The following is a 15,924-nucleotide window of genomic DNA, read 5'->3' on the forward strand; positions in this document are numbered from 1 at the left end:
TATTAATTATATTGATGAATGCTTCTGTCTACATTGAAAAAAACAAATCAATAATACTGAAGCCGTCCCTACTTCTCTACGTTACCTGACAAATAGTCAGTCAGAGTATCGTCTGATCTTTCCAAAAGGGCCCAAAGAAGGTATTAAAAGGTTTTAAGTTTAAAACCTTGTGTATTTTGTCCCGCCCACCTTATGTGGTGATGTTTAGTGTCAAACATGGTATCAGAGCAGGCTGTCGGGAGGTTACGTAAAAAAAGAAAAAGTGGGATTGTGTCGACAGTGCTGGTTGCACACAAGTCCGGTCCTGTTTAATCCTTTTTGGTGGAGTTTCAGTCGGCTCCATCAGTCAGCCCTCTGCTTTGTTTAACCACGGACCAGGTATTAAAATACTTCTCTGTGGCTTTAACAAAACCTTCAATGGAGCTCGGTGAAAACCCACTCTGTGTGTTGATATGTACATTTCTTAATTGTCACATCAAGGAAAGAATAATAAGAAAGTGAAGAACCACACCTTGTCCCAAGAGGAAATTTGCATTAACTATTGTGTTCTTGAGCTTTTGCTCCATCAGCCCATTGAAATCTTTCACTTCCTCTTTACCCAACCCTGTTGTTGTTGCCTCACCGGGGAACAGTGCAGGGTGGGAGTATTGTGGCCATAACACATTAGATCCTGGTAATGCTGATCCTGTTTCTTTTGATCTTTCATACAGCGCTGTTTTGTTAGCAATACAGTAATTATAATGATGTCATAGGCGCTGACTGTTGTGATACCATTTGTGTTTGAGGGTTTATGAAGGAAAATGTTCTACTGCAGTCAGATTACAGTTTCAAATCTTTAAAAGAAAAAAAAAAGTTGTTTCTAACTTTTCCAGCCTGCTACAGTCATCATCAGACAGGCTCGGGTCCTCGCCTATAGAACAAACATGTCATGGCAGCAGTTTGTTGTCATTAGCAACAGTGTTTGGGCATTTGGATGTCCTCCTAAATAATGGAAACTGCATGACCTAAATTTTGCTCCCCACAAGGCATTAGATTCTGACTCAATATGTCTAGGAAGAAACTGGGGTGGAAAAAAGAGAAATGGTGAGAAACTGATGAATGTGGATGGATACAGGCGAGAGAAAGAACATACAGACAGAGGAGAGAAAACAAAGTTGTGAAGCGAGAGGAGTGGTGCAACACAACCACAGCTGTTGTTTTTTTTTGTTGTTTGTATGAAAGAGAGTGAGTCGAGATGTACATATCCAGCAGCTTGTCTTCAGAGTTGTGTGTGTGTGTGTGTGTGTGTTTTGAAGGGTTGACTATTAATAGAAACTTACCCAAGTTCCTGTTCTGTGCTGGGCTTGCAGCGGCTGTTTTGTCCGCTTCTTTAGCTCAACGCCCAAGTTACTTCTTATGATGGATGGATACACCTTTTTTTTTTGTCCTGCAGCTTCATATAGGATGTCTTGCTGAATTAATGTCCAGACAACCAGCTACTTACTCATCCTAGCACTCAACACATTTCTGGAGCCATTGTTAAAGTGTGTATTATTTTACTCATCCCTTGTTCAGTCAGATCTTTTACATCTGTTTTATAGTCATGCTTTAATTGGCCATATTTATTTGCTTCAGGTTTCTTCCTCTTCTATTCAGTTTGATTCCACAATACACCAATACATAAAGACTTTATTAGGGGTAGTAGACACCTGCAAAGCACAACTGCTTCACAATTAATCATATTTTTGAGAAGATGATAATGTTCAGTTTTGGTCGACACTGTGCCTCATTGGTGTGGATTCAAAATTTTAAGCTAAAGTTAGTGATGATATCACTTGACTGCATTTGTATTGATGTTTCTAATATTTCATCCTCCCTCGTTATGTGATTATTAGGGCAAAAGAAACACCTCATTTCATTGCAGTCAAATCTAATACCACTTTATTACCCCAAACATTACACACTTTGCATCCTCCTGATACATCATCATCCTCAAATTGAATATTATAAGCTCCTCTGGGATATTATTGATTACATGGGCGTTGAATTAGATTATAAACCTATTAAACTGATAACATTGCAAAGCGAACTCTATCTCTATAATTATCCACACTCGAGCACTGCGTTCTGTTTATGAACCAGTCAGCCATTACACAGATGAGAGTCGCTGCGGCTATAAATACTACTGCTTGCAATAACCTAGTGTGAAAGAAAAACATGAAGGGATTTTTCATTTAAAGCATACTGTTCCCACATATTAAACTAATGAGCTTGACTTTTAAACTTAATGTACTCCTGTATGATATGTATATCACACATATTCAGAGTCATATTGTGACATATGTGCCATTTATGACCGTTTATAAGCCATTTATTCCTGTTCTCTTTTCTCTCTTCTCTCTTATAGGTATGCATTGAAAAGCTTCTGTTCATCCAAGTGTGTTGCTGTGTTTCGTCACCTACTCCCTACCTGTCTTGTGCTGGTGAGAAGCCGTGATCAGTTCTGTCCACTTCCAGCCTAACAAAGCCCATGAGGAGAATCCAGTTTGCCACATTTTTGTTTTGGCAAGTCCGGGCTGTGTCCATGGCTGATCCTGCATTAAATCAGTAACCATTCGGCGCCAAGCTGGACCCAAAGACCCCGCCTCCCCTCACCTGCTCCATCTCCTCTACCCCGCCCCCTAAACAGCCTCCGCAACATATACACACACCTCAGCTTCACGACCCAGGGCTCCAGTTGGCAATCGAGGAAGAGGAAGAGGAGGAGTATGTCAGTGAGGCGAGTCTGCCGGCTGCACTCCGGGAGTTCGCGGCCACCTACAGAGATGCAGAGACCATCACCGGTAATGTTACATGCATTATGTCGAAAGCACACACAAACAGAGAAGAACATGCTGGAATCAATTTGAAAACACTGACTCAGCACTATGCATACAGTAAATGTCAGTTCTTCACATCTTGCATCACCCCAGTTTTAATAACCATCATAATTTAGCCTAAGAAAATGTTTCAAATATTAATTGCGTTTAATTTCTAATGGAGGAACATGCAGGCTGTGAAGTGAAAAGTGTTGTGTGAGTGTGAGGCATGCATGTGTGGCTGTGAGAAACTGTCCCTCTCTGTGACCCCTCTCCTAATGTCACATCCTGTCAGTACAGCAGCTCTATGGGACCGCTGCTTTGTGCATAAGCCAGTATGTGAAAGAGAGAGGAGCTCCCCACGGACTGTGTCTGTCAACTCATTCACTCTTTTTTTCTCTCTCTCTCTATCCTCATCCTCTCTCTCCAGTAGCGCAGAGATGTCCAACATCTCCAACATGGGCAGAGTTTAACCAAATATATGGGTCCGAATATTTGCTCATTCTGGACAAAATATCTGCCACATGCTTTTAACATGTGATGTCTCATCATAGATTAAACTAATTTTCATATATTTTTAACAATACAGCAGGCTAGTTTGTCCCAACCTGGTAACAATTACTGATGACAGACGACTCATTGAGAGTCAGTTAACTGAGTAGAGCTGAGAAAGCAGTACAAGACTGTGTGGGCATTGAAATAAGTGTTGAGTCCAGCACAGTCTTCATGCAACATAGCTACTCCTCTATTTTATATGGACCCAGTAAGGAGCGGACCCAGTGAAGAGGAAATGGAGCTGAATGCAGCCAAAAGCTACTTCACTTGGGCCATAAAGGTTTCCAAGCACTTGTACAGCACTAGACTAAAGAGTCAGTTCAGCAGTGATTTAGACTATGGCACTTTTTTTTTTAACTCACAGTAGACAACAGGAAAAAGGCTCTCCCAAGCGCGCTCCTTCCCACCCTTCACCATGACCTCAGTTCCTTGCATTATTTCAAGTTCCCTTCAAAGAAAGCATGAAGAGATCTTTTAGCTTCCTATGGAGTTTTCTCACATTTAACATTTACACACGCTTGGCCCTACTGTTCATCCACCTATCCATCTATTCAGTTGCCAGCTTATCTTTTCACAGGACAGGGGCCAGGCCAAGGGGATTTGTCAGCTTTTTTTGTTCTAGTTGAGTTCACAGACCTGTGTGATGGCCCAGCAACCTTTTTACAGTCTTCTTGCTGAAAAACAGTCAAGAATGGAGCGTGAATGTGCAAGCAGGGCAGGGTTTTCTTGTCTCATTTTCTTCAAGCTCGGGGAATTAGCAGCGTTTAGCATTACCATAATGAAGGTTTGCACAGATAGTAGTCTCCCAGGGGTTATCATCTGCAGCTATGGATCTGGTCTGACACATTGGGGCATCAATGCTACAATATGTTTTATTTTTTAATTTTAACCCTTTTTTAAGCACCATGACACCAGAGCTTCTTCAGCAGAATCACTGGCTGGATGCTGTGTGTGCTACTGAGGTCCCAAAACTTTTTTTTATGGTCAGTGAATCAGTGCGTTTAATGGCTACTTCTTAATGCATGCTGCTAAACCATGCTTTCGTAAGCAGGTGGTGGACAAAGTAAAAGGAACACACACAGCGCAGTATAGTGTCGTCAGTTCAGTTGCAGTTGTCCTGCCAAGCCTGTTTAAAGCTTATTATGCCCAGTTGTGTTGAAACGGTTTGTAAAAGCATTGTCGCTGCTTCACTTTTTTCCTGCTCATGTGCTGAAGCTAAATTTAGATCCCAGGTTCATGAGCGTTGCTTGGGATTTTAGATCTTAATGCTGCTTGACTTGAATCTTTGCTTTTGATCTTGTATTGTATAATAATAAATAATGTTCAGCTCTCCAAAGATTTTTCTACATGGTGGTGTCAAAAGAAGAAAAGAAAACACTCAATTCTTGATTGCAACTTTCTTCTCAGAAGAAGTTGTGACATGTAAATGTACAATAGTGTAACACGTGTATTTTACAAAGTCACGTGAGGTAATTGACACCCATAATGCTGTGGTAAGATCTGCTGTAGTTGTGTGGTTTCAACACTAAAGTCATTCAAGGGCAAGGCAGTTGAGGAGGTTAGGTCAGTGCTGCCACCTGCTGGTGTCATATGAGTAAAATAACAAACCTGCCTTTCCATTCGACGTTTGATTTACAGTAAAAACTTAATGTTAATGTTGTTAAGTTCCTTCTTGTCTCTTTATTTCCTTTTGTCTCGTTCTCTGTCTCTCCTCCTTCACTGTCTTCGTCTGCCTGTCCAACTCTCTAGTTGAATACTTCCTCACCCCAGGGAGAGAGTTGGTGTGGAAGTGTGCATGTGTGTACAACTGCACAAAATCCAGTGGATAAATGAACACAAAGAGCTGAATGGAGCCGCTCGTTGCCATGGGGCAGTTCCTGGGCTGTAAGGTTAATTCTCCGTGGTTACCGGCCAACGGTGATGTAAAGAGTTGAGTAACTGTGAAATTATGGGATGCTTGGTTGGGAGAGGAGAGTGATCAGGAACAAACGGGGCAGGACAGAGAGGAGACAGAGGACTTGAATGAGACAAGAGACAAAGTTATGTAAGTGGACAAACAGAGTGGAGTCCAAACTGCTGAGTGTGCTGCCTGACTCTGATCCAATCACGGCATGCAAAACAGCCATTGTGCAGCGCTTGGTTCTTGTTCACTGTTTGCATCATCACACACACACACACACAGTAGACAGAGCTAACATGAGTAACATGAGACTGAAACTGTATTAACCCGGTGGCGTCTCCATAAAGTCGGCAAAAAGACCATTTTGTTTGTGCTGAGTGCTGAGTAATTCACTTCTGTTGGAGTAGGGGGTTTTATTGGAGGAGTGTACTCATTCTGTTGGATTATAAATTAACTCGGGTCTGTCTGATGAATACCACTCATAGCCTACTAACTTACACTGTTGCCATGGATACAGTGTTTTTGTACATAGAGGTCTGAATGATTTAATGTAGGAGCTGACAAAGCAGGCTGAGCTGCATTAGTTTGGTTGTTGTTGCAAGAGCCTTTTATTTACACTGCATGATGACGACGCTGAATGAAGTCTTGAAAACGTTGATCTCAGTCAGATTGTTTTCAGCCTCAGAGACAATAAGCCAAAAAGTATATAAATGTTGTTTGTGTTTTCTCTCTTTGCTACAGACTCATGAAGGGGACATTGTCGGCCCGTGACGTTACATGTTTACACATCTGATACGGCCACATGTCCTGTCATGCTCACTACAACACAACACGCTACAAAATGACTTTGTTAACTTGTTGTACAGCAGGCTTCTATATTTCTTTTGACCCCTGACAAAACCAACTCATGACCATGTGTTGTGTGACCATAAAGCACTGGAATCACATGTACAGTATAGCCTTTGTACAGCACCCAGTGTTCTGCCCTGTATGACAGCATTTGTAAATGTGCTGTAGCATGGGTGCAGATCCCGGGGGGGTGTGGGGGACATGTGCCCCCCAATAAAAATACCCCAAATTATTCAAAATTGAACAGATGTATTTTCAGATTTCACATTCTTCACATTTTAGATTCACATCTATTAAGAAATGATTCACATGGTGGAACAAATAATGTTTGGCAAATATATTTCTGACTCCATATTCAATCTCTGGTCTCCTCCACTACAATGTAAAGTAATGGGTAGTTTCTTACACAGACGCCGATGACATCAGCAGGCCTTTAAAAAAATGACCCCCTCAATCTTAGGGCTTCATATTTTGATATTCATCCATATCAATTAATCATGCATAAAGTTGTCCCATACACTGGGAGAAAAGGAAGATGGTGAGAAGAACTGGGGATCTGGAAGGGTCGGAGGGAGGCGAAAGATAAGAACGTGAGAAGACATTAAATGCCTGAGACCCTTTAAATTATGATTTACTAATATACAGTTAAGTAAGCAGTGATATGCGCTGTTGGCTCTTTAGGACAAATAAACAAGAAAGGTAAGCACAATAAATGATTCCCTGTGCAGTACTTTTTGAATGATATGGCGAGCCTCTACGAAGTTGTGATTTATGGTGACATGGTATGAGTTGCATACGGGCAAAAAAAACCAAAAAACTTTTGTGTCCCCCCCCCAATCCTGACATCGGATCTGCACCCCTTTGCTGTAGATGCTGAACAGAAACAAAGTGCAGACCACAGTTAGGCTGAATGTGAGCTGACCGAAGAGTAAAGTTTTGTTGCAAGTTTGTTATGTAATTTTCATAACAGAGTAGATACAGTATTTGTGTAGGGAAACAGGAACAATTGAATGGGTTAGGAAAAAGTTGTGTAATATTTCCCCTTCCATGGTGCCACTGCATTTCCACTCTCAACCCTATAGGACCTGTGCTTATGCTTTTTATTGAAGCTAATACCTCGGTAAAGAACTGCACTCACGTACAGCACGTCAAGATTTACAGGGTTAGTGACATTTGAACACGTTGCTGCTGCTTCCTTACGTAGGTCCTGGGATGCCGGTGATATTTGACCACGTCGACGTACTCTTCTGTATTTCATATGCGTACCCTCTGTGACCAGCGGCGCTCTTCATCTGTAGCTCAGTCTAATTCGGGACAGGTCTGTGCTGCAACTCCATGCAGTAGGCCACTTGGTTGAATGGCTTCTATGGGGGGTATTGGTCCCAAGTGTGAATTGATTGCTCACCGTGCTCGGTGTCCTTTATAAATAGACTTTTTTTTCCCATTAAAAGTGAAGGAACCAGCAGCATACACCTGGTCTTCTACCAACAATCCACCAAGTTGCTTATTTCATCAGGGGAGAGTGAGATGCAAGTGTTGCAAGTAATGGGTTTCATTCAGAGTTGCTCTAAAAAACACAAGCATTTCTAAAATTAAACATTTTGATCATTGTTTCCTCACTTTGTTCTACCTTTTATGTCTCCATGTGACACACCCAATCCACTAATGTTTAAAGGAAGTTGAGCAATTCGTAATTACAGGGTAATACAGCTGTTAGTCTTCTTCTAAGTCTTTTATACACCCGCTTAGGGTTGAAATTTGTGCCCTTCAGCACCAGATGCTCTGATCTGCAGGATTAAGTACCAAACACACTGAGTGGGTTTTTGGCAGTTTTTCTGCTGCAGCTTTGCCGGTGTTGTACAGGCCGTGATTATTACTGCAACTGTGTTAAATCTGTTCCGCTGACCTGTTTCTCTGGTGTTGAATAATGTTTTTACACTTCTACTGGTTATATACTCCAGTATAAAGTCTGTGTTAAGAGTCGGAGCTGCTTGAAACACATAGTCAGATAGTAGGAACCCAGTCTGCTGTTGGACACACTGTGTTTATTTAGGAGAGAGAGACTGTCGGAGGAGGAGAGAGAGGGGGACAGAGGAAGCGCAGGGCGGTCCATGTGGACTCCGTCATTGGCATGTCAGGCATGACGAACCAGTTTGGCTCAGATCTCATCTCCTCCTCACTCCTCCCTCCCTCTTTTTCCTCTCTCTCTCTCTCTTTCTGTCTCTTACATGCAGCGCTCTCACCCTCCCAACTCTCTTTCTCTCTCTCCACTCTCTGTTATTTCTTGCGACCTTGCTCTCCCCCGGATCAGTGGAAAATGTGATTTGAGGGCAGAAGAGTTGGTGGTTGTCGGGCTTCAGGCACCATGAGTGAGTACCCCTGTGCACAGCGAGGTGTTTTTTTTTTCCTGCCACTTTCAGCTGTTCTTCTCAGTCAGGTTCAGGAGTAGATTGGTTAACATCTGGGTAGAGTTTCTCTGACTGCCGCTATCTCGCAATCATCTCTGTTTGTTATCTCTACAGCAGCTGTGAGCCACTCGGTAGTTTCCTCTCCTTCGGCCACTAGGCTACAGTTAGGGAGTCTTTACCGACTTCTCTTTCAGAGTTTAAGTTCATTTTTTCCAAACCTATGAGAGTGTTGTCGAAGGAAAAAAAAAAGTTTGCATGAATACAATTGTGGAAAAGGTTTACTTTGCTTTGTGACTTGGCCACAAGCAGCAGGAGGGCTTAACAGGGGTCTGCCATTCTGCTTAACAACATTTCTAAAGTCCTGTCCAGCTGGCCTGGTGTGAATTCGTCCCATGTGCTTGTAAACCCTACACTCTTCAGCGACCTAATTTAGTCTCAGTGTAGTGATACTACACATAGTTACACTGTACTGTATATCCAGTGTTGGTGCTTGTGTGGGTCAAGTAGAGGGAGTGTGTTATTACTTTGTCTTAGTTTGGCCAAACTGTCTTTGGCTCTGGCTCTGGTCATTAGCAGTACAGTGTATACAGTCAAAATAATGATATATAATAATAATAATATACCAATGACACTTGTGTTTCTGCCTCCTGACTCTGTGTCCTCTGCACATGTTGCTGTGTTTATTGCTCAGATCAACAGTGGCCTGTTCTCACATGTGAACTTGAACTTTCCCTCTCTGGTGGCTGCTAGCTGTTTTAATGTTGGCATGTCCCTGCAGCTCGTCCCCTTTGTGCCTGCGGTCTATATTTACATTTGAATATTGGACTTGAGCTTGTTGTATAATCACCTTTGTCTAAACTGAGCAGTTCAAACTTGAAATATCACTGTCAGGTGATCATTACATCCCTGCTATTTGTAAAGCTGACCTTGTGTGCTGGTTTCTGGTTCTCTACATGGTTTATTGTGTCAAAGTTATTGACAGAACAGCAACAGAGAAAAGAAAACACTGTCTGCTGTGTTTTTGAGCACATGTACAGTAAATAAATATTTTGTCAGTGCCTCTGTTACCATTGACAGTCGGTTTACTTTGTACTTTGCACGATCCAGGTTAACTTGCCCTGAATGCAGCTGTCAAAGCAACTGTTTATTTTTGAGAATTGTGAAATACATGCACACACTCAACAAAAAGAGGTCCCTGTCAAATTGAAAAACTATGTTTCTTTTTAACAAATAGCACACATTTTTTTTTTTTTTAAATCACAATTTGCTGTCTCCATTGACCTTTTGTCAGCACACACAGCACGAACAGTTTGTGCTATTATTATCCTCATCTGTGTCCTATCAGTACTCAATTTAGGAGCTGAAGTGCACACAGGTCATATTTCATATCAGTACAGCACGGTAATATTGTGAATCTGAAACAACCTTCTCCTCACCAAGATCACTGTTGGTTTTAATATTATTTGCTTCTCACATCATTTTAAACTGATACTCCTAAAAGGTTAAGGTGACGTTTGATATGGCAGCTGACAGCTTCACAGGTGCACTTGGTTGGAAAAAGAGCCCTGACTTCTCATCAATAATCTTACAGGTTTATGCTGAATGGTAACGGTGGTGTAATGTTTTCCAAACAGCACAACTTATTGCATGTGATGTGACAAAATTGTGGAGAAATACAAAAACCGTGCACGTGAATAAAATGAGCTCAGGGTTGACAGAGCTGTTGGTCTGCCGCTGTAATATAAAGCCACATGAAAACACCATTTCAGGAGAGACAACCAAGTGATTAGACACAGACAAGAGTAAAAACCATTACACAACTTTAGTGCCACAAATTAGTGAAAAAAACAAGCAATCACAAACAATCTAATGGTAAAATTTAACTTTTTTAAATTGCTTTGGTAAGAAATTTGATTCAGTCTAATACTTACTCTTGTGTTGAAACGTCACTGGCTGTGCTTGCTGAATGACTCCCCAGCTGCTCTCTCTCTCTCTCTCTCTCGCTCTCTTTTTCTGTGTGTGTGTGTGTGTGTGTGTGTTTGTGTGTGCGTGTGTGTGTGTGTGTCCCTTGCTCAGCACAGTCAGTCATTCAGTCTGGATTAGCAAACTGTGAGAGACAGCATTGTTAGAGGGACACAGATGGAGAAAGAGAGATGGACAGCAGATGAGAGACACAGAGCCAGAAATAGAGGGAGGCCGAGGAACAAAGGACATTATTTTTACTGTATGTTAATTCTCATTCTGTCTTCTTTTTTTTTGACATCTCTTTAGAAAAAAATGACTAAAACTTGAATCCTGTGAGCGAACAGACAGTATATGCGCTCTCTAATAGAGTCCTAAATGCATGCATGCCCGTTGTAATGGCACACTAAAGTGATGTGTGAACAGCGAGGCACATAGCTGAAAGCTTAGGTAAGATCACTTCATTTTCCACAGCAGCACAGAAAATCTGGCTCTCTGGTTGACTCAGAGGTTTGAGGTAGGAGGTTGCTGAGTTTGTGGACCGGTTTGGTTGCCAGGCCAACAATAACAACATGTCGTGTTTAAATGATTACAGTTATTTTCTATTTTTAGCCGGTCATAAAAAAGAAGTACTTTTTTTTTTACTGTCATCAACTGTGTTTGATACCCCTTGTTTTTGTTTTTTTACTTGTCTCAGACACCACCTTTGTGGACATTTCCACACTTTGTGCCTTTGAGATTAATACTGAATCAACTGTTTACACGCATATTGAAAAATGAACGTTATACAGCAGATTTTGACATGCATACTGTAAAACACTCCTTATTATACACGAGGACAAAGGAGACGAAGTTGTGTTGTTGAGTTCAGAAAGGTGTTGCATTAATTATGGGTCCAGCTGATCACCCCAGGTAAGCATTAGATGTTATAAGGATGCAAATAGACACAAATGAGCTTGTTGCCTAGTTGGGCTCGTCTTTTTCTTTTTTTTAATGCCACAGGGTTGTTGTAAAGAGAAGTTGGTGTATTCCTGTAGTCGTCCAGTAGAGGGCGGCCTGTACTTTCAGTTAAAATAAACTGCTCAAATGTCCTGTAGTGTTTTCTGCCAAATGGGGAGCAGTTAGTGGGTTATGTAATTAAAATGACCAGAACTGATGCTGTCAAATTGTGCCCATCACAAAACCATCTCTGGTGAATACAGCATTATGTAGGTCCATTTGTAATCCATAATCCATCATAGAAAATGTTCTGGCTGAAGAAAAGAACAAATACTGTACACTCTCTCTCTCTCTCTCTCTGTCTGCACAGATGTGTGTAACAGTACTGATTTGCCGGAGCTTGAGATTATCAGCTTATTGGAGGAACAGCTGCCAGTCTACAAGCTGAGGGCCGACACCATCTTCGGCTACGACCAAGATGATTGGCTGCACACGCCACTGGTGGCCCCTGACTCTGCCCTCGACCTCACTACTGAACAGATAGAGGAGACTCTGAAATACTTCTGTAAGTTGATCATATACTGTTTTCAAATGATGTTTTAAATGTGTCTGTCCCTGAAATTGCTGATGTTGATGTTGTTGGTAACCCTTTGATTTACAGGCTGTTAATTACATGATAATGTCAAGAAATTAACTGTGTCATAACGTCTAGAAATAGCCTAGAAATGACAGTCAATTTCATAGTAATGTTGAGATATATAGCCAAGAAATAATGATTGATTGCGTAGAAATAGCCCAGAAATAACGTTTGATTGCAGTTTCCCCAAAAATTCAAAGCATGAAAAGCATGTGTAATCTTTTATCTTTATGAAAAACATGACATTACTATGAAATTGACTGTTATTTCTATGCTGTTTCTTGACATTACTATGCAATTAATTGTTATTTCTAGGCTATTTCTTAACATTATCATGTAATTAACGTCCTGTAAATTAAAGGGTTACCGAAACTCTCAACACCAGACATATGGCATGAAGTAACGACAGAAAATTGGACCTCGAGACTTGCCACTCAATCATATTTTGTCATTGTGACAAATAAATCTAAATGAAAAAAATATGATTGAGAGGTGAGTGATTTAGATTCAAACTGACCTTGACTGTGCAGGAATCAGATCAGGAGGGAGAGAGAGAGGAAGTAAAGGAGAGAGAGTGAGATGGCCATTTGCCTGGCAGTGTGGGTGTGACAGCTGGTCATGGTTGCCACAACAAACATACCTGATAGGGGTCTCTCTCACTCTCTGTCTCGCTCTCTGTTGGTTGATGTTATGCACTCTCTTGCCCTCAGTCCCCTGTTGTGTTTTCATGCACGTGTCTGCTCTATCAGGCTAAGAGCTGCCGTCTTGTGGTTGCCCTCTTATGCCAGAGATAAACCTACGCACACCCACTTACACACAACTGGAACCAAATAAACACACAGAGGCTGAAGTAAAAACACGTGCACACTCTGCAAACGGCAAACCGAGGGAACGTAAAGTGTTTTTCACCATCAATAATTCAGGTCTAATTCATGTCTGCTTGAACAGTGACTCAGGGTAAAACGTGTTCTAAAAATAGATCAAGTGTCTTATAAATAGGTTTAACGAAGAACCGAAACACCACCTCGATCCCCCATGTCGACATGGACACCTTGGCCTTGACATTCATCATAGCAAGTCAGGCTAAGGAGCTAAGACAAGGTCATGTTACATAAGAAACAGTATGAGATGGTTTGCAAGGCATGTTTGTTTCTGAACACTAAACATTGGTGTTGTGCTTTATTATGAACTGTATTGTTTTCCTTTAATTATATATAGTGGCTGTGCAATGACATTGTTATTCAAACAGACGGACAGGTACTGTTTCACCAAGGCCCATGATGAATGAGCTGTGATGGGTCATCCTGGTTTCCTCCTGGTCATAAACCTGTGTTTCTCTGTAATATAGCAGTGGAGGTGTAGAGGTTAAACATACAGGTGATATTCAGTACTACTTAAAAATGAATCTTTACCCGGAGCTGCTGTGTGTGAAATTGCTGAACAAGCTTTACTGGTTTATGTAACATCATCCAAGTGCTTGAACTGTTTGGTTCAGATGGACAGCATGGTTGATGGCATGGAGGCAGACGGAGGCATCAGGCAGATGTCCAATAGAAAGCAACCATGGAGCGAGCCAGTGTTGTGATGACATCACTCTCACATGTCTCATCATCACACAGGAGGAGGAGACGTCTGATTGGCCGATAACAGCCATTCAAGCTGTAATGTAGCTGGTGATCAATACTGTCAACCACATGAAAAATAATGATCTATGTACAACAAGACAGATGTTTATATCTAATAAACCTGTCTCTTGTACATTTATCATATTCATTAATCACATAATTATACATTTGACAGTTTGACATTTGAATATGTAGATGGTTTGTTTATATATTGCAATATATTTTCTATTCATACGTTATAAGGAGTGAAGAGATGATGCATTGTCATGTAGTAATAGCACATGGTGTGAGCTGTAACTGAATCTGTAAGTCTGGACTAATGCAGCATTATTGCATCACACAAGTAAAATCAGAGTAGTTATGTAAGTCCTCTAGTTAGTCAGTGCCATAAGTTGGAGTGCCATCCTTTGAGGTTTTGAGTGTATTGAGATATACCATATAATCAATTTATATGCTGCATCGGTCTCTGTAAAAAAAACTTCCAAGCAGGCAGAGATTGAAATGGATGCAGTGTTTTGGGTTTTGCACCGACGCCCCTCTTCTCTCTCCCATGCACTGTGCATGTGTTTATTTCATCACTCCCCTATCACAATAACCAATCACCGAACACCCGGTGTGTTCATTCATTTTTGGGCGAGCCACGTCATCTCTGCCAACGCTACACTCTTTTCACACTCGCTTGCCTTCTGCATGCTGCTCAGCCTCGGGCCTTGGAGTCTGAACCTGTTACTATAGCAACCACACAGAAGGACAAAGTAGAGGAGAGGAGGAGGAGGGAGGAGGAGTGGGGTGATGCTGAAATACGAATGGAGGGTGGGAGCAGACCGGAGGATGCTGCTGGTGGTCTGATTGGCTGTAGGCATCCGTTAACCCCGCCCCGACTCGCTGTGTCACGATTATCCTCACTTCTGCTGCAAAACCCGTGACTGCTGCTGCTGTTCGCTCACTCTCCGTGTCGCTGTGTTGAGTCATTGTAAGAGATGCCCATGTGTGGAGGTTGTGTTGTCAATGAGCAGGGAATGTTACAAAAGGAGACACAACAGTGTATATAACCTCAGGGAGACTCGACCGGAGGAGAAGGAGGAGACACAGGAGCACCGGAGGACACGAGGATGAATTGACATGAAGCTATAAATGGATGTGAGCAAGTAAGAGGATGGAAGCAGACACATTTTGCGCACGCTTTTGGGGGTGACTGATTTAAACTGATGGACAGAGAAGAAAGAAGACAGAGCGAGAGATAGAGGAAGACAAGAGACTGCAGAAAGATGGCACGATCCAAATGGCAGATTCACTGAAACGTGTTCTCGTTGGATAAAGGGCGATTTAATGACAATGTGTTTTTTTTTTTTCTGTTGACAACTGATGACGCAAGTAACAGTTCAGTGGGATGACATGCAGAAATGGCACCGGCATCACAACAAATATGGACCGTAATACACTGACAGTTTGCTGCTAATGAGGAGGGGACGAAAAGAACATATGATGAGCCTGGGCAGACTCTCACCACCAACAACGACCGAGTGCCAGCTGGTAACTGCTAAGCATGCTGGGATAGAAGAACTGGGCACACACTGACCAACGGAAACTATCAGTAACTAATAAAAAAAACCCCGGTGACAGCTGGTTATCTGTAAACATGCTGGGACATTGGATTCGGTGGAGATGCTGCTGCTAAGTATGCTGGGACATTGGAAACAATACAGCTGTGTGACCGAACAGTGAGGATGAAGAGACGAGGCCAGAGGTTTGTCAAGGCAGACTACTATGAGCTGGACTGGTACTATGAAGAGTGCACTGATGGTAAGGCAACAGTGTTGAACCGCATGCAGCGACATGTGACCGATGCAGAGTCAAACTGTTTTCTGGAATGTAGATGTGTAAGATGTTGTTGTTGAAAATGCACAGAGGGTCGTCCAACAGTTACCAAAACAAGAGCTGTCTAGAAACTACAAGAGAGCGGTTTGCTGCACAGAGCATTTCATCCAGAGCTCATCATTTATTTAGTTATAAAGAGACTGAAACAGATTCAATTGTACAAAGGTTTTCCTGATAAGTGACTTGTATTTTAGGAGCAAGGTTCACAGTTATAAGAGGTGCTTTGGTGGTGACATTGCAATTGTGATGCAACAGTGTTTGATAACCACTTGCCAGGTTTTATAAGGTGTAAGGTGTCCTCTGGAGGCACGGATTAAGGTTAGAGTGAGGAGAA

At 41.9% G+C, this 15,924-nt stretch overlaps 1 protein-coding gene across 5 annotated transcripts in view; it reads left to right on the forward strand.

Annotated features, from left to right (window-relative positions):
• The window catches only part of trak1a (trafficking protein, kinesin binding 1a), a 43,447-nt gene that overhangs the window by 4,617 nt on the left and 22,906 nt on the right, over positions 1 to 15,924 (forward strand). Inside the window, exons 1-3 of one of the 5 annotated variants that reach the window (XM_085802628.1) lie at positions 2,687 to 2,822; positions 10,626 to 10,773; positions 11,821 to 12,015. In XM_085802628.1, the coding sequence (XP_085658754.1) occupies positions 10,689 to 10,773; positions 11,821 to 12,015 (280 nt within the window). In that variant the 5' untranslated portion in view covers positions 2,687 to 2,822; positions 10,626 to 10,688. Of the gene's footprint in view, positions 1 to 2,386; positions 2,823 to 8,312; positions 8,511 to 10,625; positions 10,774 to 11,820; positions 12,016 to 15,211; positions 15,516 to 15,924 lie in introns of those variants that run through there. The other 4 variants (XM_085802629.1, XM_085802633.1, XM_085802631.1 and 1 more) reach the window with 4 other exon arrangements.

Source organism: Trachurus japonicus, chromosome 16, assembly GCF_045865225.1.
Source record: "Trachurus japonicus isolate A0001 chromosome 16, Traja_1.0".
Classification (NCBI taxonomy): Eukaryota; Metazoa; Chordata; class Actinopteri; order Carangiformes; family Carangidae; genus Trachurus; species Trachurus japonicus.